The sequence below is a fragment of the Trachinotus anak genome, unplaced genomic scaffold (assembly GCF_046630095.1).
Source record: "Trachinotus anak isolate AG129_WGS33_773 ecotype Australia unplaced genomic scaffold, CSIRO_AGI_Tana_v1 ptg000002l, whole genome shotgun sequence".
Taxonomy (NCBI): domain Eukaryota; kingdom Metazoa; phylum Chordata; class Actinopteri; order Carangiformes; family Carangidae; genus Trachinotus; species Trachinotus anak.
Genome location: NW_027273853.1, coordinates 15,676,214 through 15,699,663, shown reverse-complemented (window position 1 = coordinate 15,699,663; position 23,450 = coordinate 15,676,214). Strand labels below are relative to the sequence as shown.

The window sequence follows — 23,450 nt, the reverse complement described above, 5'->3', positions numbered from 1 at the left end:
AGCATTTATCAGCTGATTGATCATAGTTTTATTCTTTTGGTCATGTGTTGAAAGTAAACCTTGATTTTTTTCGCTCTTGAACATATCAGACTACACTTCAAACATGAAGTACATGACAGGGTTCACTGGCATAAACAGCACCCGTCCTGTAGCAACAAGAGTGCATGTTCATGTGTTTGTGTGAATGCATAGTTGCTCCATTAATTATCTGCCCAGTGAATTTTCTGAATATGATGAATGAACCCTACAGATTTGCTGACTAAACCGCAAGGCTGTGGCCTGGAAAGAACTTCTAAATGTGTTCTGCCCTCCAGTTTCAAGTTATCCATGTACATAGTTTGGCACACTGACCACAAAGCTGTGCCTGTGTGATAAAAGGCAAAGCAATACATACATTTGTGGTCATTTCTGAGACACTTCCCAGTTTTCTAATTCTAGTATATGAACAGGTTTCACAAGTTCATTATCTGATCTTCATTGACATCACCAGAGAGATACAACATATTAAAAACAGTCTATAAAAACAGCCACCTGCAAAAGGGGGACAAAAACAAGGAAACACTTCTATCTAACCTCTAACTTAATTAGTTCAACCCCTTTTCAAGTATATTACTGGCACTCACTCTGATTACATTTTTTCTTTTCTAAAGATTGGCTTTGCTTATCAACAATAATCAATAATCCAAAATTTATTGGAAAGATAACATCTGCTAAGACATTAGTTATTCAGCCTGTTTACAGTCAAAAAAGAAAATAAAAGTGATAGGGTTAGGAGAGCCAGTGGAGGGTTGGATGATACATCACTACAGCAATCGGCTTTATAGGGGAAAGTCCAACCAGCATACCTGTGTGACGCACCCTTTAGAAGCAGGTGCAACTGCTCAGCTGTAAATGGTAATTTTACCTCAGGTGTTTAAACTGACTTGACATCAAATGCAAGACTTTTCCTAAACCAATGGTATGAAAATGTACTGTAGATATATATATTTTTTTAACACAGGTAATAATAGATAAAACAAAAACTGAGAGGTGATTTTCCCATCTTTGCTGAAAATGTAATCATGCTTCCTCTTAAAATATTCTTAATCTATTGTCTTTACAGGAAAATGTATTTAACAAAACACATTAATCACAAGAACAATACACAGCATTGTCATCTGTGAGACACACCCTGTCTGCAGTCTCTTTTCTTCTTTCTCTTTCCTGTAAATATGTGAGTTCTCCCAAACTGTGGCAGTGATTGAAAAGTTGAAAAGCCTAATTCTCTTTTCAGAAGTCCATGGACAAGGATCTTTGCTGGGCCATTTCATAGTTCCCTCTTCGGCTTCCTGCTCTACGCACATACACATCATACCTTGCATCCTCCTCCTCCTCTTCATCCTCCTCCATCACTCTATCCTGCTGCCCCACTGCTCTATCCCCCATACTGTGATGGCCCTGCATTCGGCCTGGTTTCATACTTGGCCAACTCTTCTTACGCAGACTGTTGTTCAAATCCCTGAAGGGAGGTAAGGTGCTCTGAAAGTCACCTCTGAAAGAGGGAAGCTCCATGGATCCCCTTCCCAGGCCATGTGCACCCAGACTGGCTTTGATGGAGTTAACAGAGGCCTGAGATCCACAGTGGTGTTCGTGTATGCAGCGTGAGCCTGATGAGGATCTCCTGAGCGCCTGCAGGGACTGAAGTTCCTCTGATAACTCCCCAAGGTCCCCCGACATCTCCTAGAAAGAATAATGTTGTCACATTCGCAATTTTAAAAGGACATGACCATGCTCAGGTAATATCAATTATATCATATTTAACAAAGTGATCCAACTAACCTTGTCTCTGAGAGTAAAGAGTTCATAATGTGGAGGATCAAACACCTCCTGGAAGTCGCCCCGGTGAAACAGATTATTCTTGCGTACCAACACCTTTAAAATATGATTAAATACAAAATCAGCTATTTCTACACTAATATTCTGTTGCATCATTGTGACTTGTCTTTTACCTTTTTCCGTGGCTGTTTGACTTGCACCAGGATGGAGACAATGAGGAGCAGCAGCACCACTCCCGTAGACACACAGATTATTGTCCCGTGGGTCTTTGTGATCTGGTGAAAAACACCTTTGCTCTTTTTCTCTGTATGATGGAGATGAAGAAAGATAAAACTATGCGCACCATTCACATGCACTGAGAGTCCATCAGTCATTTATTCATTGCCATCCCTGTCAGAACGGTCTGTATCATTGGTTGCCAGGATCAGTTCATAGGCTTCATTTAGAGCCAAAGCACTGATAAACAGACATCTCAATCAAATGAGGTGCTTAAGAGCCACTTATCAACCAAAAGGCCATGAAGGTCTTTTAGCTGGAAAGGTGTCAGAGATGATGAGAGTCTGCTTTCCCTGCCAAGAGGAAATTTTGTAGGAATTTTCTGTAGTGTCCACTGACCTGCATTCACTGCTCTGTTGGATCAGGGTGAAAAAGTACACCAAAGACTTGGGTCAATGTGACACAACAGAGTCAGACATTACATGCATCATATTACTTAACACAACACAGCTCATTGTAATACAGCACGGTGGAATCTCAAAGGAAAAATTACAAAATGCTTTACCACAACAAGGGTACCTTTGCAGTTGCTCTCATCCCAAGGAAAGACGCAGTTTTGTATGCCGTTGCACACCAGCGAAGTGTTGATGCACATGTTACTGTGACAAAAGAATGCACTGCCCGCACAAGGTGCTGAAACACAAACATAGGTGTATCAGTACGTGATGCCAGCAAGCTGACAAAGCAATCAAAGACATTAACAGTAAGAGGAAGTTCATCTATTTCCTGTACTTTTTTTGTTTCTTATTTTTGATTCTATTTATAAAGTATTTATTAAATTACAGATATGCTGCTCTCTTTCCAAAAAGATATATGGAAACTCAGCATTTTGTAGTATTCTAATACATTATACAGTTTAATGCTACTTTACTTTTAAAAACCTGCATTACTGAATAGAAAACATAGAAAGAGAGTGCTATTACAGATCTGTTTGCAGTCCAGGCCACATTCTGTACTTTCCCTCTCAAAGTAAAGTTGTAAAATGACAGAGGTTAAGAGTGATTGAAGGAGAAACTCACGGTCAGCAAAAGATGTGAACAGCATCCGGAATCGGCTGAGGCGGCTTGTCTCATCAGCCCACATCCTCACAACCCCCACACCAGTGTCCAGCATGATGTCATTAGCTACTGTACTACAAAACTTGGCCTGCAAGAAACCACATATTATTTTCTCTCATAGTTTTGGATGTGCAGTTTCACTGAGGCCAAGGTCTGTAGAACAGTTGCTATATATTTCTGATTTAAATGTGATATTAAAAAGGAGCATACAGACTGTTGTGTAGCAGAAGGTGAAAGCAACTCAGAACTGAGGGAATAATAAAATACTACGTGCAACAAGTAAAGTCCATCACATGAAGGGGCTTTAATTTTACAGTACATTTTATAACATATATGATGATATCTTACCTTTAGGTCCTCAATGGCATTACTGCCATCATAAACAGCCACAAAGTTCTTCTTACATTCATTTGAGTTTTCCATTTGGTATTCCAAGAATCGTAGGTAAATCTGGAAGAAGCACCACGGAGGGGATATATGATTCATTTTTCATGCATTTTTGTGAATTTATAGGATTATTATAGGATCAAATATAAATCATGTGGAGCCAGCTTTACTGTATGTGTCCTAACTGCTGGATTACCAATGCCTATGTTTGCTTTATACTTCAGTTGCACATATGTCAAACTAGGGATATACTGTCTGAATGTTTGAGGATAAAGTATGAAAAGCACATTTATCTATGGTTTGTGTGATATGAAGTTTTAATCTACATTCTTTGTCTTTAAAGAATAAGGGAAAAAAACACACATTGCGACAGATGGAGAGACACAGAGGCTGCTTAATGCACTAGAGGCTTTTCAACCACTGTATTATCATTTTGTTCCTAATAAATCATATCCCATCTCCTTAACTTTTTATCTTCCCTTAATTCTTACCATACTTTAATGTCCCCTGACTTCCCTTGTATAATCATCCTGTTATCACTCAGTCCTTGGCATGGCACTCTCTGTGCTGCTTGTGTTACTGTCTGATAATGTAGGAAATGAGTTGTGCATCAGCTAAATGACAAAATTGGTACAATATTGGGGCTGCAACTAATGATTAAATTACTATTAACTAATTATTTTCATTATCCTATAATCTGCCAGTAATTTTGTTGACAAATCGGTTAATTGTTTGGTCTATGGAATATCAGAAAATAGTGAAAAAAAAAACCCAAGATGACATTGACATTTTTTGTTCGAGTAATTGTCTAAAACCCACCATAAAATATTCCTACTTTTGTTCAAGAAGTCAAGTCAAGTCATCTAATCAGTTAATCAACTTATCGTAAAATGCCATACCCTGTTGTTTGTTGGGGCTCGTATAGTCCAGATGCAGTCCACTGCCTGATCAGGCTTCACTTTGTACTCCTCCTCCACCTGACTGGAACGGATCAGGCCGTCAGCCCCAGATAGTTCAAACTGACAATCTGACCCACAGACAGTGACAGAGGGTGATAACAAAGAGGCAGAGAGAGTGGACACACAAGAGAGAAAAGGGGGATTAGGGATGGTGGTGAGGGGAAAGTGCCTTGACTTTGCATCACATGTTGATCTAAAGAAATTATTAAAGTATGTTTGTAGTTGCACTACCTGGGATAGGGTTTAAAAGTCCTCCCACATGGAGATGAAATTCAGGGTCTTTGGGGGGAAATCACAGAGAGGGAGAGAGATATCACACTGATGCCATCATCAGTCAGAATTGATTGGCCAATAACAGCAGAGAAATTTCATTGATTCATTATTTAAGCAGTCCAGATGAACATTCAGTGAGTATCAGGATGGTGCTGTGAGAACATTGCCATACAGGGATCAATAAACCACCCGCTGTGTTTGCATCACCTGCAGTAAAGCTGTACTGGACCTGGAAGCCGATCCCCTCCAGCTCTTCATCACTAAAGAAGCGAATCCACATGAAGCGCCCGCTAGAGAGAACGAGTCCGGGGTTGGCTGAGCCACAGAAGCGATTGATGAGTGGCGAGAAGCTGAATGGACCGTCCCGCACCTCAATGTGGTCAAAACGACACTCAAATGATGCCTCGATGTAGAAGGCGTCGTCAAACAGCAGCTCTATTCTCTGGCGGGGAAGCGCTGATGGAAGCATGGTGGTATGTCACTTCTACTGCCACAGTGGTCAGCCAGGGAGATAATACTACTATAGAACAGTGAAAAAATATCTGCTCCTTTCAGATTTCCTTCAGAGTTGCTGATTTTTCACACTTTATTACTAGATCAGACTTTTGTGGGCTTTGTTTTTTGGGCTCCAGTAGCAATTACAGGGAAAGTGTCGCACAAAATGACAGCAAAGTTTGATATATACTTTGGTGTTCAAGATAATGAGATAAGATAAGTGTGAAAATGTTATGGCAGCCTGGCAGCTTGTTTGTACTTTAACAACCATAGAGGGAAAACTTTAGCATTTCACATAATGAGTTGGTCAGAAATTGGCTTTGTTGCTGAGAGAGACAAAACAGCATAATTTGTGACCAATTTATTATGAGCAATGTTGATGCCATTGTTGAGGGAAGGAGGCAATAGCAACAGCAGTTTGAATTCTTGGTCTTCTTACACACACACACACACAAACAAACAAACAAAGGAAACAGTGTTGGTGGTGATGTTTGCTCTCCATCAGATTCTCTTTAATAAACACCAGAGCTCCCAACAGAATCTGGTCTAATTTAATGTCAAAATCTGTAACATTCACAAAAATTAGAATAGGAGCTTAACTTTTTTTTTTCACAGCAGTGAAATGATCAAGCTAAGGCACATATTGTTGGTTACCTTCCAGAACATAAAGGCACTCCTTGTTGGGAGGGTACGTATTCGGGTAGTTGGGGGAGCTGAAGGTGCCACCATCTGCGTTTCGTACCCAGTTCCCACAGTGACGAGAATGCTGTGGCTGTTGAGAAGGTTTGACTCCTTTTGATCCCGCTCCTCCATCTGCAGGTGAAATGACATCCAACTGAGACATGACATTCAAATGTACAGCTGATGGTACTCCACAAAGACTATAAACATCTAAGATGTTGCTGTGTATTTACGTGTGTAAAAACTTTGCTAATCTATAGTTGAATTAGAACATATGTCTTGATTTAATGTAGTCCTTCTTTCAAGGGAGAGCAGTGAAGGTATCAATCCTACCTTTAGTCTTTTGTGCCAGAGCAAATCCCTCCTCAATGAGCAGGAGAAATATCCAGACTGTAAAAGAAGTCCAGAGTGTGTGAGGGGGAACAATCAAAGTATAAAGGAAAGAAAGAGAGAGAGACAGATTTGCAGGATTTTTGTGTCTGCTCATTCTCTCCTCTGAATCCCTGAAAGTATATAAGAGGCCAGGAGTGTGGAGTTCAAAAGCTTGACAAGGACACGTTGGTTCCTTTGCTTCCTCTTACTCCTATTTCTGCATCATCCTTTTTCTTTGTTGTTTTTTTTGAAGGTTTCTGGATGAGAGCTGAGACTGGTGACGGTCTGCCGTGTTTGCTGTGCAAGGACGTCTAATGGCAAATAAATATAGTGTCTGTTTCATGAAACCATATCTTGTGCCACATTTGTGCCCATTACATAAAATATGACCTAAATAGAGCATCTGGCCTGAGGGCAATGGACCACTGAAATTTGCTTTGAGTTTTCACCAAAGTGGCAACTTGACATGTTGGCATATTGCTGTGAACCTCCAATGACAAACCGCAAGTCACGAAACAGCAGTGCTAAACACTATGTGCTGATTTCTGGCCAACAATTCTTTTTCTCAGAGATGATTTATTGGTTGTGTTCACATCCTCTTAATGTTTTATTCCATTTTGCCATGTGTTATGTTAAATTAGTAAATTTAAAAACGATACAAGGATTACCCTCTATCCCTACTAATCTTGAGAAAACCCCAAATGAGAAATCTGCAGTATACTGTCACAAATACACTACTTCTTACAATGAAGCCATGGCAAGCAGAGCAAAATATTGTGACATTTACCTATGGTGTCACTGTCAATACTTCCAGTTGACCCTTAATGGAAAAATGAAAGGTAGGTGTGTGTGTGTGTGTGTGTGTGTGTGCGTGCGTGTGCGTGTGTGTGTGGAGGAGGACCTGAGACAGCAGCTTAAATCCTCCTCCTGTCCAGGCACTGGCCCACCGCCCAACAGATTTTTATTTATTTTTTTTATATATGATATCATTCATTTTTATTTATCTCTTTAATTCTCTCGCACAAAAAACAGATGTTAAAGCAGAAAAACATGGTGCATCGGGAGCTGTCTGCACTACAGGAACTTTCACACCCAACACATTAGTTTGGCGTTTTAAGCGCTGTGGATATCGGAATCACTGTACAGTTATTTATTTATTTATCTATTTGTTTATCTATTTATTGATTTATTTTTTCAAAACAAAGTAATTGTGATATCAGATCACATTTGAGCGCGGATACCAGAAGTTTGTGAACAACGCAAACAAATGTGTCAGAGGAAGAAAAAGACTGATCATATTAGATACACTTACATCTCTCTCTCTCCCCCCAGACACAGACAGGAAAGGCACAGTTTCACTGAGCGCCCTTCAAATCATGCAAATATGAATAATCCCACTCACCTACATGCATCCTCTCAGATGAAGTCCGTGTTCTGCTTTTGGATTTCAAACTTGACCAGCTTTGTGTCACTCACATCCCCCTGCCCGTTTAAATCAATGGTCTGGATTAGCGCATGTTGGTGCCACTGATTTCCAAGTCCCACTTTCACCTTTTCATCCTAATCCTGTTGGTCAGTGTGAGAGAGGTTTCTGGGGCAAAAAAGGGCTGATGAAGAACTTCTGATTCATCATCACCGTCTTCACTTATGGAGAAGGAAAAACTGCCAGATGAGCAGAGTTTTCCTGCGCAGAGACTCTGTTACCGCAGAGCTGAAGTCTGTATCAGTCTGAGACCTCCCCTCTGAAATAAACAGATGATCCGTCTGCAGCTGCTGGTGGTTTGAAGATTGGGCTCAGTTGGCGCGATGAGGGGGGGGGGGGGGGGGGGGTGATTGCGCATGTGCATAATCATACATGAGAAATAAGTGATAATCCTCACATAACCTGTCTGGCATATTGATGAATTGCATTAGGAATTACCTTTTTTTTATATATATATATTTAATTAGCTGATATATGGCAAGTGTCCAGAAGGACACACACACACACACACAAACACACACACAGGACACTTGTGCCAAAGAGCTCAGTGGGCATAAATCAGTCACACATTGCATTCCTGTGTGTGCATTTCTATGCAGAGCAGAGAGCAGGGCACATTCACTGTTGTCTTTTCTCATTTTTCTGGAAGGACACACAGTGCCCGCAGCCTTAAAAAAAAAAAAAGAGCTGGCTGGCTTCAGAAAGATGAAAATGGAAGCCAAGAGTTGGTGGGATGGAGATTTTCCTTTGATGTGTTGCCTTTTAACAACAGAACCTATCACCAAGTCCAGTGGCAGATTTTGTGCCTCAGCAGCTGATTGTAATTGCTTTGAATCAGAGGCTTTGGACAATGTAAGGGTGGTCCTGGCAGCCAAAGGCAATCTCAGTCTGACAGATGCCTGAGTGTAAATAAGTGATACATTCTAATGTCCTCCCATCCTGGCCTTTCACACTCACACTTAGATGGTCATATACATCTGTAGTCTAGCCAAAGAAGCACAAGCCCATGACCCCAAACAGCAGGCATTTTGATTTCTAACATGATGACAATTGACAAATGACAATTAAAGGATGATGGTAAATGCTAAAACACTGTGTGACAGCAGCACAAGTATAAAGGAGTCATAAAGTCACTGAATTGACTTAGTAACACAGCAATATCTATCTAAAGTTTGTAAATGTTAGTTAACAAGTAGGATTGTATCAGCAAAACACCTCACTGGATTGAAATGAGTAATGCTGTGTTTCATTGTTTATGAATTCAACAAGGTGATCAAAACCTTGTCTGCAAGGTGACTAGTAATTACTGTCATAAGATAAATCACATAAAACTGTATCAGAAGAATCAGAAAATGGAAATACTACTACAATGATAATAAACACAACTACCTAAAATTTTGAGCACAGCAATTAGCAAATGTACAAGTGTAAAGTGTAAATTCCACCACTTTTTTCTGATGATAATGACCTTTTCCGTCCTTGTTTCTTAGACTTTATGTTTCTCACATAAGACTTGGCAAACAAATTTAAGGAAGACAGGAGAGAAACAGCAGCCACCAAACTTCACAAACAACCGTCAAACCACAAAGCAACACATCCTATCAGACAGCCCAGGGGCCATATATTCAGAGTCTCCCAGGCCATCATTATTCAGTAAGGTGGGACCAATTTTTCCTCTGCAGTAACAACCTCAGGGTAAATTAATTCAGAGGGAGATGAACAAACTCAACCACACAATATGTACACACCATCATAAAGTTGCATCATCTGGGCCTGTGTTTAAAAATGACACTGTTCCCTTATGATTGATTATAAAGTGAAAGCGTTGCCTCAGAGACGCATGAATCATTTATTTTATAGGATGCATTTGGTTTGGAAAGGGACTGCTGAGACACTGCCTCATCCTGAGCTGCGTGACATTTGAACCACAGCAGGACAGTGCGAGTGACGGGTAACGACCAGAGGCCACAGTTGGCTACTATCACTGTTTGACACCTGTCTGTCCATCACCCAGCCACTTGTAAACACACATGCAAACTAGAAAACCAATACACATGCACCTTTGTTTACCGCACATCAAAGGTATTAAAATCTGCATCAGTTGCCATGGCAACCGAGCTGATGTCGTGCTTGTTTCTTCTAAGGCAATCGGGGACCTAGGAAGCAAAGGTTTTTATGGGGTTTGACAGAAACAAGGATGAAAGTGGAACAAAGGACAAAATCTCCCCGTCTGTCTACCTGCGCTGCTGCTGCTAGTGGCAGGAAAGCTTTGTGTTATACTAACCTAAAGCTAGTGGGAATACTGTGTTTTCTTTTAATCCTCCCATTAGTTACTGTAATGTTGGGAAAGCTTTTGTAATGCCGAAGTGTCCTTGAATCTTTAATTTGCCTCGTCATAGCACATTACTGCAGCTCTGTCATTCTTCTGCATACAATATGGCAAAAAATCTGTTTTCAGGGTGTTGCATGTGTGTGGATTCTCTCTGTAAGAACTATTCAACAAGCTGAAAAAAATGGTATTCTACCATCTGAATGCAATGTTCCCTTTAAAAAAAACCCTGATTTGCTTGATGGTATATGCATGAAAACAAGTGTGTTGTTTTGTATTTACTGAAATGCAACTGAAGCTTTGTAGAAAACTATTGTCATTTATTTTGGCAAAACGATGTATGTCAATCTCATCTCGTTGAAAAGCTCTGGAACAGCAGCGAATGGACCTTATGGTGAGGTTATTTTGCCAAGTGTTGTTTTCAAGTCAGACTTTTAAAATGCTCAATAACTAGAAATTCATTTACAATTCCTTGACAACTGGGCAAAATGTATCTGCAGAGGAAGTTCATGTAATACAATTAAAAGCTCCAGAGGAGATTGTTGTGCCAACTTTCAATCTTAACATAATGTCTGAATTTAAAAAATGAACAAAACCCACTATAAAACATTATGTCTCCTATTTTTGGCACATGAAATTTTTTGATACACACATGTAACCCTGCCTGTTCTTTTCTCTTATTTATTTTGGATTCAATGACACTTTGTAGCAATAGTAAGAGGTGCATGATGATGGGCATGATTGCACCCAAGTAGAACAAAGAGTAACTGCACAGTAGAACGTCATCTCAGTTCCAGTCCCCAAAATCTCATATAACCTAATACTCAAAAGTACAAAAATTCCTCCAGCAGCTGTAGATAATACCCATACATGACATGTAAGAAAAGAGGCCAACTGTGATGTAAAGATAACCAGACTTTGTTTTGTAATATCACAACCTTTTTGGCAAACGAATGTGTAACCATCAATAGGAAGGCATAGACAGGAGAGAAGAACTAAAGGAGGACAGTGAATCCTAAATTGTTCATTTGCAGGACAAGGATAGTAATTAGCATTTTGATTGGAGTCTTACCCAAGCAAGTGATTGCTCCTATTAGTGTGTGCTTAAGGATGAAATTAACATCTTTAATTTTGGCATAGTCCACGGTTGAGTGAGCCAGGTAACACTGCTGCACATTCCCTCCATTCTTTCTTTTTGTTTTCCCTGCTGTAAATGAACACATGCATGTACTGTCTGCAGGAGTGCATGTATGTGCATGTGCGTGTCTTGTATTGAAAATCACTTTGCTTGTCTGAAAAGAACAATGAGCTTTCAAGGACAGGGTCATCTTTAAGGTCAGGGATTACACAGCAGGACGTTTCATGCAGTTCAACAGACACATGTCACAATGGGGTTAAGAGGTTTCCAAGTACATAGTAATGCACTATCTGGACTTGCTTTGAATCCGTGCCAGTGTTGCTCGATCTGCTTGTTGCAGTAAAACACAACAGATTGCGGAACTTAGAAGAAAAGCACTTTTATCAGCTTCCAAAGAAAAGTCATTAAGATACCACCACGAGTCTGTGATTGGCAGGAATCCCTGTGGATTTGGCCTATTATTGTTGATGAGGAAGCACAGTAACCTACAAGTCCCGACTTTAATAGGGTGGAACAGATTACTGCTTCCAAGTGACTTCTCATTTATCATCACATTGATTTGTTTTGTTTTTGTTTTTGTTTTTTTTTGTCCACTCAGACACATTTTGGGGTGACAGATTTTATTGCCCCTGCTAGTGCCACAAGCATTTGATGTTACAAGTGTAGATTATGTCCCAACTAATCACCCGCACAGTCCACTGTGTTAAATCCCACACTCCGCTGGGGACACAAACACAGGTCATGTTGCAAAAATACTTTCTCCTCCACATTTTTAAAGCATAATTTACTTTTTCTTTAAAGGCTATTCATCAAGAACATTCTCTAATTTTACTTGAAATTTAATCATCCACATAGATAATTCCTTACATAATAGTCAGATTAAGTTTCAAAGCCAGACTGTCCCTAGAGACCCAGTCACCGAGAGTAAACACAAATATCCTATTCCTAGACAGATTTAGATATATGTGATAGCATTCAGCAGGAAGAGCTGATGCTAAACTCCATTCTTATCTTTGACCCATATGACAACAGATTAGACTAAGAAAAAAAATCCATTTCAAGATAAGGTTGGTTGGTTGTGAGACATTAGAGACAGAGCTCCCTACACTTTAACCCCAATCCAGTTTCTTTACATTTAATGTATTCTTCTCTGCTTTGCAATCTCTATAATCTGTCTATGCTGATCTTCAGCTTCCGTAGATAGTGGTATCTTTTCTGTATTTACTGTACACAAATTCACATGTGGTTTATTGTGTGTGGTGACGTGTTTGACATTTTCCAATTCATCATATATAGAAGGACTCACACAAAAACAACCACACACACACAAACACACACAAGCAGTTTACTCAGAAAATGTCTCCATTGCCACTAATCTGCCATTTGTAAACCTTTAGTTTCATGCAACTAGATACAAACTTATTTACTCTCATTTCTTCTTCAAGTCTTTTGCTCCTTGTGAGATCAAACCTAAACTGCAGGCAAGTGTAAATTAATATTTTCAGATGAAAGCAATGAGGTATTTTGTTATCTGGGATACGACATCTGGGAATTTGTTTCTTAAGACATCCTCATTCTCAAAGATCTGAAGTAAACCAGGAATGAACAAACACTGTTACTAAAACATTTTTAACAAAGCACACTACAAGTGAGGAGAGGGGATTTGTGGAAAGTTGATGAGCTGATTTTTGGGTGCATTGCTTAAGGGTAGAACTTGTTTACCTATTGGCTCTGCAAAAAAAAAAAAAAAAAAAAAAAATTACACAAGACTTTCTAATTATCAGGTCAAATACAACAGATGATGCCATACACTGTACATCCAATGATTATTTCAACAATAGAAACAGCCTGAAATATTACTCCAGAAAAAGGGTTCCCCCTTTAATAACCACATTTTCTGTCTGTTTTGCTTCTCTGCCGTCAACTAACATTGACATTAGGTGAAAATTAATTAGTCAAAATTCAAAAATTCAACTCGTTATCAATTTTTATATTCAAGTTGTGTGCTTTACATTTGGGTACCATTACCAAAATATGGAAAGATATCACAGATTAAAGAAAGAAACTACACAACCGTGTCCAACTCCAAACATTAGGTCCAGCATCCAGCACGGCTCTGCACATCAAGTAGTAGACATACGTAAAGACACGCACTTGTAAATGTGCACACACATGGAAATAATATGATTCTGGATGCCATAATGAGATGACATTGGGTCTTTCCAAACAGATAACGCCATTCCCCTCATGACCAGTGGAATATCTACATTCAATTTAAACACTCTGCTCCTCCTAAATCTTACAGCATATGGCCAATCACAAGGATGCTTCGGGACAGATGGCCAATGGTAATGACCCTTATGCAAAGTACAGTTAAGCCCAGTAAGACAACTAGAAGATTAGTCTGCTTCTCACCAATTAGGGCCCTTGGAATAACGTGAACAGGAGGAGATATAGATTAGATTAAGTGAAAAATTCAGCTTAGGTCACTTGTGTTTTCTACATTATAGATTCTCACCTGCCCTATTAAAAATTAAATATAAGGAGAGAAGAGCGTTTTGCAATTCTAAATATATATATATTTTTAAATGGGTTCATTACAATATTCATAAGTTTTGAAAAGGAAGAGTCTTCATCCTGACATCGGCATAAGACCTATGTTAAACAAAACCACAGTGCTGATGCTCTCATGTCACTAAGTTGATCAGACATTTTGGCCATGTTCGACCCGTAAATTCAGCAGGCAAGTAGAGCAGTGACAAGCTTTACTGCAGTAGCAAACAGAAATCCTCTTAGCATGGACTGATCTGTGGATGTGGCAGCAAGCCTGGAGGAGGATGAGTTCAATGCCACTTAAGGTTCCTCAAAGATTTTTTTTTAAATGTTTCGATCATTTTTGTAATGAATTTAATGATTTTAGCAATGATGGTAATGAGCTAATAATGATGATGAATTATAAATAATGTTTCTTTTGTGGTACCAAACAAACAGTAGTGCTGTTGATGCACATAAAAAAGATGGGTAAGATGCAGGAGAGCTGTCTGGGACCCTTACGTTATGCAAGCAGGCATGTCTTTCACTTCAAACCAGTTAAATCTTGGCTAATAATTATCAGTTTGTGCTTAGTGGACTTTTTAGTTACATTACATAAGAGAAGAAATGGGTTACAGGAATGACAACATCTATTAAAAACATGTCTGTTGAGAAACATCTGTTGTAAATAATAATAATAACATGATGGGAAGTTCTGAGGATATTTTTCCTGTGATCCCAGTTCAGCCCTCTGATCATCTTTCCTAAAATGCGCTGAACTTGAGTGCTTTAGGGAAAATGACATTGTGCGTGCATCTGGCTGTTAACATGCTCTTTGCCTTGAGTTTTTTTTTTTCTCCCTTTTTCCCCACTTTTTAATTTAGTCAAATATACAAAGCTGGTCTTTGCAATCAAAGCCTAAGCACTTGTAGGAAGGGGCTTTAGAGACATAATTAAAAGGCCTGAGTGAGAGAAGACAGCTTTGGGTACAAAGTCACAGAAAGTGAGAGCCTGATACAAGGTTGCTTTGAATATCAGACACTTAAAGAGGGTGATAAAAGAACAGAAAGGAGAAAAGGGGCAAAAGTGAGGAAAAAAATGTATCATACGACTAGTGTGGATTAAGAAGCACAGGGTTAGACGTCATTAGTGCTTCTCTATGTCCTCACATACCCAGAATACATTTCAGGAGTTAAGAAACTCAAAAAATATCAGTATCTGTCCGTATCTTGAAAAGGAGAGTGAGAAGTACGAAAAGTGGTGTTGTTACTGGAAAGAGACTCAATATACCAATCCACATTTGTAAAGGAGAAGCAAGAAACTAATGCAGAAAACTTAAAAACAAACAAACAAATAAAAACCAAACTCAAAACTTAAAAAAAAGATGAGCTCGTACAACAGAAAGTCCAGGGTGAGAGATGTGACTTTGGATGATGAGACTTTGCAACACAGTTTTGATTACACACCCCACCACACTACTGCAACACTGATTAATTCCAACAACGACAAACTGTACTCTGTGTGTGTGTGTGTGTGTGTGTGTGTGTGTGTGTGTGTGTGTGTGTGTGTGTGTTTATGTAAGTGTGCTGATCCATTTGTAGGAGATGGAAGTAAGTGAGGATAGCAAGAGAGAGACAGACATTTGGTAATTATGGTTGAGCATATTATACGGTACCACGTTTTCTAAATCACACACACACACACATATATATATATATATATCTTTACTTGTTTATTTTTTTTTTACTTTTTTACTGTACCAGTACTATAAATAAATGTATATGTAGTTCCATTCAAAGTCACTTCAGTTAAATATCCAATGGGGTTTCTGTGATGTTTCAATTCAAAAGTTAGTTGGGATGTGTCTAAACGCCAGTGATGGAGAGTAAGAATACCACAGTTTTTGGGTACTTGTTCACTGATTTTCCATTTTCTACCAGTGTATAGCCTCATTCTACTTCACTATATTTACCAGCCAAATATTGTGCTGTTTACATTTCTACACATATTTGTTCTTTTGTCAGACTAGTTTGCAGGTTCAGTTAAATACAGAAGATATTAGCAATAAGAAAATAATCTCTAGATTAATTTACCAAACAAAATCTGGAGTGTAAAATGTGTTTTTAAGGGAGAACTGAAGGGGTTTGATGTCACTTAATGGACCGGCTGAACTCACACATCCAGCTACACTCACTAAATGCAAGAGCAGGGATTATTTGCTCTTCACGTCTTGAGGACGGTCTGTGCTGTTTGTCCGCTCGGCGGCGCTAGAGGCCCAGCTACAGGCTTCAGTAACACTCGCACTTGTGCTCACTGCACGGTGGGTAACGCAGCCTTACCGCGGGTCCTGTGACACGTCCATGAGATGAACACAGGACTGTAAAAAAAAGCTGCACAGGTTTAAACAAAGCCAAACATGTCGGGCAGACACCGGGTGCTGCCGTCGTGGATGGCGAAGGAGGAGGAAGTGAAAGAAAAGGAGCCGCTGAAGAGCAGCAGGAGACGGAGAGTTGCGAGGTAATCGACGTGAATAACAAAACAGAGTCTGGTTTGTACGATTTAGTCTGTTGGGTCATTTGAACAAATGTGCCCTGGTGTGTTTTTCAGAGCTGCTTTCTACTGCATGAACGAGAAAGAGCTGCTGGAAGCTGCTGCGTCGTATCTTACCAGCGGTGCCTGCGAGGATGTGGCTGTTCTCCCGCACCAGAAGGTGGCGCTGCTTTCTTCCTTTTCTTTCTTTTCTTTTTTTAAAAGCTGTTAAAACATTTCCATATTGGAAAAAAAAAACCCAGAGACAGTTATTGCAACATATGAATGAATAAAATCATTGTGCAATGAATATAACTAGGACTTAAGAGATAAATTAAACTCACACAAGCCAGTACCTCAGTGCTTCGTATACATGTCCAAACAACAGAGAAAGTCCAAAACTGGAGAAGCAAGTTGAGCATCATTTATAAAAGGTTCTTTAGACCATCATTATCTACAACAGAATTATTGACTCAGTAACTATTATATAGTGCTGGAAGAATCAGAATAAATACTAACTGGATAATCCATCTTGCTGTTTTTTCCAGGTTTTAGAAACAGAGTTAACAAACTTAAACACATACAAATGCATTCCAGGTTTTGATCATCTGTACACCAGAATATTGTCTGTCAAGCTATGTCATAGAAAATCTACTCTCTTAAATCACCATAATTTGTACTTCACACAAGAAAATGGGATTTACTTTCCACTTCGCCGAGATCACACAGCTCACACGCACGGTTTTGCTCCTGAGTGTCTCTGAATCTGGATGGACCAACATCAGTGGCCAGAGGTAGAATATCGGCAATGCAACCATAGATTTTCATAATTTTTTCTTCAAACTTCAATAAAGGTTCATGAATGAAGTATAAAGATGAGGACATGCAAAAATTGTACCGTATATATGAAAATCAATTATATTTGGAACATTGTTACAGGCTTTTCGCTTTTTCAAGTATATCCACAATACACTTTGTCCACTTATAGTGTATCTAGATGTAGCCCCAGTTTGTGCTGTACAGATAACTAACATGTAAAAAACAGTTTTGAGTCATATCTTTCACTATTTTTCACAGAGGATATAAAATGCAGGTTATTCCCTGAACTATTGTCTAAAACATGAGTGCCTGTCCTGCCCACACAGGTTGCATTTCAGAAAAAGGGAGGAGACACCACTGTGAAAATCAGGGAGAAACCTGCCTCTTCAAAGACAAAAGCCAAGCCAGTGATGGAGGCTTTAGAGGAGGAGTCCTCAGACTGCAGCGATGCCCAGGAGATGACATATGTCTCAGAAACAGACTTGGACATTACTGAGGTGGAAACAGTGCCATACACCGAGAGCCAGCAGCATCGGGGACTCGAGGCTCAGAGGTCGGGACCAGTTCAGAATCACAGTGGTGTCATAAACGTTGAACTGGAGGCTGAGAAAAGAGAGGAGCGCTCACAGATGCCATCAGATGCAGGGGAGGAAGAGGATGATGATGCCTTACGGCTTGTGCGAGAAATTTTTTTCACCTGATGATGAACTTCATGGAATACCCCTGAGATGTGTTTGCAACAAAGGAAAAATATACTCTTTATAAGGGAATGTTACCTGAATCACAATTTGGCACAGCTGAATAAAAACTGGATGAGAGACTGACGCTAATCACCAACAGTTTTGCATCAAAATGAGTTGTTAACGCTGGTTGCTAACTCACTTTTGTTTTCGAGATAAATAATAGTGCTGATCCTTTGATACTCAGTGTGAAACAAACTGTTACAGTATATCACTGCAGCTGTTTTTAAGTCTGTGTGTATGCATGTTTCCATTTACAGAGTGCTGGACACTTTACTCTGAGTTTCTACTCATTTACTGAGCACAGTACTGAAGCTCCACCTGGGGCCTCTTTGTGTGAGGGCTAAGAAAAAGATCATTTCTGTGCAGGAATCAGTGTCAATGAAGCAGCTCCAGTTTTTGTCTCAGTTAAAGCCTTACATTCATACTGACCTGGAAAATCATAGAGCATTTCAATATACTGTGTGTTAACTAGGCATTATAGATAACAATGTGTTCCCGTTTATTCAAAATGTGTTTTTTAACAAAAGAAAGGTGAACTGAAATACAGTTATTAAAATATCTATGAGGTCATCTGCTACAGTTCTTTTGGTTTTCATTATCATTTGCCCCAAAGCAAAGATTTAGCCACTGTTTAATGAAAACATATCAAAGAATATGTAATAAAATAATTTCATTATTTATAATTTCATTTACAAAAAAAACATAGTTTGGTTATACCAGCATCAAACACACTGTCTTCATGATCCAAGTTCCCCTCCTGTTAACAAGGTGAGAACTGTCTGTTCGTTTTTCTGCACACTAACAATTCCACTCAGAAAGCTCAGGCAGGGACAGTTTGGACCCGTCTATTTCCAGTCAGACATTAGCCTCCTCCCTGATACACAGGTCAGCACAGTTGTGATCACCAGCTCAACCTGCACACCCACACACATATAGAACCAGAGGGTCAGGTCTTCCCAGGTTACATATGGCTGATTGAGTAGCAAAAAAACAATAAGGCCAGTCAGGATGAGTAGGCTTGATGCAGCCTGGCAGGCCATGCTAAACCACAGTGCTGCTCTGTCTTTGGCATAGACTGTTAACAGCATGGCCAGCAGGGCAAAGGCCACCAGCACCACTGGAATATATAAACCCAGGATAACTACTGTTACAGTGATGTTAATTTTTATCTCCGCTTCAGCTCCCCAGACAGGGGAGCAGTACAGTCCACCATATTCATGTGTTAGACAAATCTGAAAGGGACTGATGAGAACATCACTGGAGAGGATGAACACGCCGGCAAAGATCACAAGCGACGTAAACACCTGAATGAAGATGAGCAGGAGAACCATTGAAATCCAAAAAGAGTGCCCTGTGGGACTCCTCATGGAGGGGGCAGTGATAACTGAAGCCTGGTGAGGCCCTTTCATCTCTGACCTGTAGATTTAATATTCATATTGAAAGAAATCAATACAAACAAACATTTTACAAACAAAAAAAAAACATCTAACTTACAAAATTGTCTATAAATTTAAGATTTCCGCATGAACTTACCTCATTATTGTCCCGAATGTCAACCTCTCAGCCCAACACACCTGTGCTACAGCAGTTAATGTGTCAGAGGTTTATTCAGCTTTCAGTGGGTCAGCTGATCAGCACGCTTAGGCTACTTGCACATTGCCTCTTTTATGAAACCAACATTTAAATCACCAGCTTTTGTTAAAATACAATCATCGGTTCAAAAAGATCTGATGGTGATCATTTTTGAAACATGGTTTAGTGGTGATCATTGTGTAAATTTAACACAGGTGTTGCCGGTTTTGAATAAATACCGCTTCACTGCTCCATATTAAAGCTTGACTGATTCAAGACAGATGTGCTGTATACGTATTTTTATTGTTTACTCACGTTTGCGAGGCCACGGCGTTAGTGCAGTCGCTTGGTTTGGGGTCGGTGGCGCGCACAGGCCGTGGACGCGCACGGCGCGCAGCAGCGTCTGTCCCGCAGCTGGTGCGCGCCTCCGCAGTCAGTTTGACGTGCGGACTTCTCCAAGTCGAGAGTGCGAGATCATCCACTGCGTTTTCTACTTTTGCTGCAACGCATAAAGGTTCAGAAGGTTGGTTACTTATTAGTTACGGTTATTTATTTATTTTTTTTCAACTGCAAATTATAACCTGAGTTGTTTTGAACTTTTCTACACTTTGGATAGTTTTAAAAGTTTTTTCAGGAGAGGGAGGGAGGCGGGGTCGTCTGCAAGTTTCTTTGTTCGTTTTGCTTTGACCAGCAATTAGTGGCAATTAATACAGAGATATTGTTCACGTTGATAATAGTTATAATCGGGATAGCTGTCATGGCATTATGTCAAATAAAGACACTGTGAGAATTGCACGTAGGTATGCGGATCTTGGTTCTGAGAGAGAGAGAGAGAGAGAGAGAGAGAGAGAGAGCTAACAAGGTGTGGTTGTCATACAGAATAATTAGAAAATGCAAATACAGGGAAAACATCAACCGAAATTGTCCTGCATTAAGAGGCAAACGATTCATTTGCGCTTCTAAACTCGTCCAGGATTTATTTTTCATGGATGTAAAACATAAACCTGAGGTGACGTGCACTCTAAAGCAAACATGAAAGAAAGAGTCAAACAAACAGACTTTAAAACTTTAAATTATCCCAGGGCACTCCAGAAACATTCACCCTACAGACACAGGTCATCTCCCAGCACAGTTTAGCACATGCTGTACATGCAGTCCAGGAAGGGTTCAAAGGAACATAATGTACCAAAACACACAAACTGGAATATGTTTGCTCAATTAGTTAACCCAAATAAACTTAAATACTTACTAACATAAATGAAGTTTCTCTCTTTACTTTTTGTTGTTTATGTAACCTTGAGCAATCGAGCATTCATGAATTTGGAAGATTTTGGAAATTTGACTTAACCGACTTAACCAAATTAATTTTATGTAATATTGAGCTTAATATATAAATACATTGCAGATTTTCTTTTTACAGCCACTTAAAGAACAGAATTTGACATCTAATTATTTAAAATAATTTTATTCTTATTTTGAACTTCACAACAGGTTGATCATGGGAAACAGGTTCAGCAGAAGGCGGGACACTCCAGCCAGCAGTGGTGAAACTGCCACCACCGAACAGAAAGCTGCAGAAGAGCCAGCAGCGCCTCAACCAGCAGAAGGGTCTGGGATAACACAGACTCAGGAGGCCGTTGAGACAGCCAATCTAGATGTGGTGGTGGGAGAGTCAGTGACACAAGAGGTGTGTTTACCCTCTGAAGAATGTGTATCAGAGTGTAAAGAGGTAGAGGCCCCCGCTGCCTCAGCTACAATAAATGATGACGAACCAAAGGAAACCCCAGCTTCATCCCAACCTGAGCCTCTGGTCTCAATCAGCGAACCATCACCTCCAGAACCGGAACCTGTTGCAGAACCAAAACTTCTTGCTGATGCTCAGCTTGCCCCAGAACCAACCCCAACACCTGCTCCTGAACCAGAGCTTTCCTCAAAGACGGAGGCAGCTGTGCCTGAGCCCATCCCAGAGGCAGAACCAGACCCAGCTGAGGCTCTGGAGCAGCAGACAGACATGCTTACCCACGAGTCTCTCCCTGAGCCAGTGCTTTCTTCACCCCCTTCAATTGACCTGGGTGTCCCCGATGTCACTCCCCAACCTGTTAACACTTTTCCCTCCCCAGGTCCCATTCCTGACCCAGACAACGCAGACGTCCCCTCAGATATCCCAGCGACAGAGGATTGCCAGGACAGCGCTGAGGCTGCTGAGAGTTCCATGTTTGAGCCGGAAAAGCCCGTGGAAACATCAGAATCTCTGGAGGTGCCGATGGTGGAGGCGGCAGAGAATTTGGAGCAGCTTGTGAGTGATGTCAATGAGGAGAGCATTAGTGGACTTCTACAGAACTTGGAGCTGAAAGGAAATGACCTTGTCGCTGACCTCATTCCCAGTGATGTCAAGATCCCTGATGATACTCCCATCACAGATATTAGCACGTCTACTGAGCTGATGTGAATCCACTGAGAATTCATTAAATAAGTGAATGGATATTTTTCTGTGAAACCCTCTTCACCTTTACCATTCATGTTTTTTGATACATGTTTTTTGATACATGTATACAGCCATATATTGTGTGTGGGTGATGAGTAAAGGAGCTCAAACAGGATAGGGGATATTAGTGTACTTAAGTGTATTGATGGACAACAGAGATCTTCCTCTATGCAAATTCACCAAGCAAGAATTTACACGTATTTCTTGTAGGGACTTGAAGAAAAATTACTATTGCTATATCACAACCTGAGAGAGAAAAAGACTCAAGTATAAAAAAAATCATGTTGATTGAGTGAACAGTAAGAGCTTTTTGAAGTGGATAACTCACAAGTTAGTTAAAAACGACAGGCAAGGGACAGTAGCAATGCAAACCAAAGATGGAGACCATATATACCTATGACGATATAGAAGGATACAACTATCCAATAAACATTTTTGCTTTAACATACTTATGTTTGGACTTTGCAACAAGAGGGGTGGTCATCTCCTTATCGTATTTTCAGTAGTGGCTTGCTTTTGAAAATAAAAATATTATTCCATGTGTCCTATGGTCATGCACCCTGTTTTTTTTTTAAACTAAAAGTAAATATTGTTATTCTATGTTAGAGAATGGAAATGAGGAAAAACTAGAAGTTCAAGATAAAAGCGAGTTGATGTGATATTTAACATTAATTCACCAGATGACCACAAGGCTTCAGATGAACAGTGGCTGTAGGCTCGTCCCATCATTTTGAATGTGGAATGTGACCTGGCTCGCCAAAAACACAAGCGGTGATTGCCAAGCGGGGATCTGTTAAATGAACATATTGGAGCGTTCTCCATTACAGAGCATGTTAAACAACATGGGACACAATGCACACATGGAAATCAGATTCCAGCCAGCACAGCACAGATCATGTAAGAGAGACAGCGCCTTCTCACAGTCTCATGGGAGAGAGGACGAGAGGAGGGAGGAGGAGGGGGAGAGACGAGGCCACATTCTTTCCAGAGGAAGGAGGTTTTCGGGGCCCTGGGTCAAAAGTCTTGAGTGTGACTGCGTTGCAGTCCATGAGAAATCTGCTCCTCACATGCCTCTCCCACCACACTCCCTCTGCCCTCACTGGCTTGCTATCCCAACGTTTTGACAAAGTAGTTAGTCGACTGGTCTGAGAGGCCACTTCAAAAATGAAATGAAACTTAATAAAATAACCACTGACTTTGGCAGTGTGACAGGAAGAGTACTGGTTGATTCTGCACTGTCATCAAGATATAAAACGAGCAGCTGCTGACAATGTTGAAAATATTTAATCTATACTGAAAGATCATTATGTCTTATCCAGTTCTATGATCCATAATCATATTAAGTCCCACTCCCAATAAACGTCTTGCCTTGTCCAGTCACACCTAACTTAACAGCCTACGCCTTAGGACATGGTAAACGGGTCTTGTGGTTTCTGCAACACACGGACGAGTCCCCATGGAAAGGGAGAGGCACTCTTTGGACAGTGATCTCAGTCAAGCTTGC

General features: G+C 40.2%; 3 protein-coding genes across 3 annotated transcripts; 2 read left to right on the top strand and 1 right to left on the bottom strand.

Annotated features, from left to right (window-relative positions):
* Window positions 1–23: 23 nt before the first annotated feature.
* Window positions 24–8,114, bottom strand: neto2b (neuropilin (NRP) and tolloid (TLL)-like 2b). The gene is made up of 12 exons (XM_071501289.1): window positions 7,719–8,114; window positions 6,278–6,334; window positions 5,918–6,076; window positions 4,976–5,224; window positions 4,727–4,774; window positions 4,436–4,563; window positions 3,498–3,599; window positions 3,111–3,237; window positions 2,611–2,724; window positions 1,989–2,119; window positions 1,819–1,911; window positions 24–1,719 (listed from the first exon to the last, which is right to left on the bottom strand). Exons 1-12 carry the CDS (start codon window positions 7,726–7,728, stop codon window positions 1,270–1,272), a joined length of 1,668 nt encoding a protein of 555 aa, XP_071357390.1. The 5' UTR covers window positions 7,729–8,114; the 3' UTR covers window positions 24–1,269.
* Window positions 8,115–16,057: 7,943 nt separating this feature from the next.
* LOC139634662 (uncharacterized) lies at window positions 16,058–18,459 on the top strand. The gene is made up of 3 exons (XM_071501277.1): window positions 16,058–16,315; window positions 16,406–16,508; window positions 17,473–18,459. The coding sequence occupies exons 1-3, from the start codon at window positions 16,215–16,217 to the stop codon at window positions 17,845–17,847; spliced, it is 579 nt and encodes a 192-aa protein (XP_071357378.1). The 5' UTR covers window positions 16,058–16,214; the 3' UTR covers window positions 17,848–18,459.
* A 1,374-nt stretch (window positions 18,460–19,833) lies between these two features.
* Window positions 19,834–22,489, top strand: LOC139634658 (uncharacterized). The gene is made up of 2 exons (XM_071501265.1): window positions 19,834–19,984; window positions 20,953–22,489. The coding sequence occupies exon 2, from the start codon at window positions 20,960–20,962 to the stop codon at window positions 21,908–21,910; it is 951 nt and encodes a 316-aa protein (XP_071357366.1). The 5' UTR covers window positions 19,834–19,984; window positions 20,953–20,959; the 3' UTR covers window positions 21,911–22,489.
* Window positions 22,490–23,450: the final 961 nt, after the last annotated feature.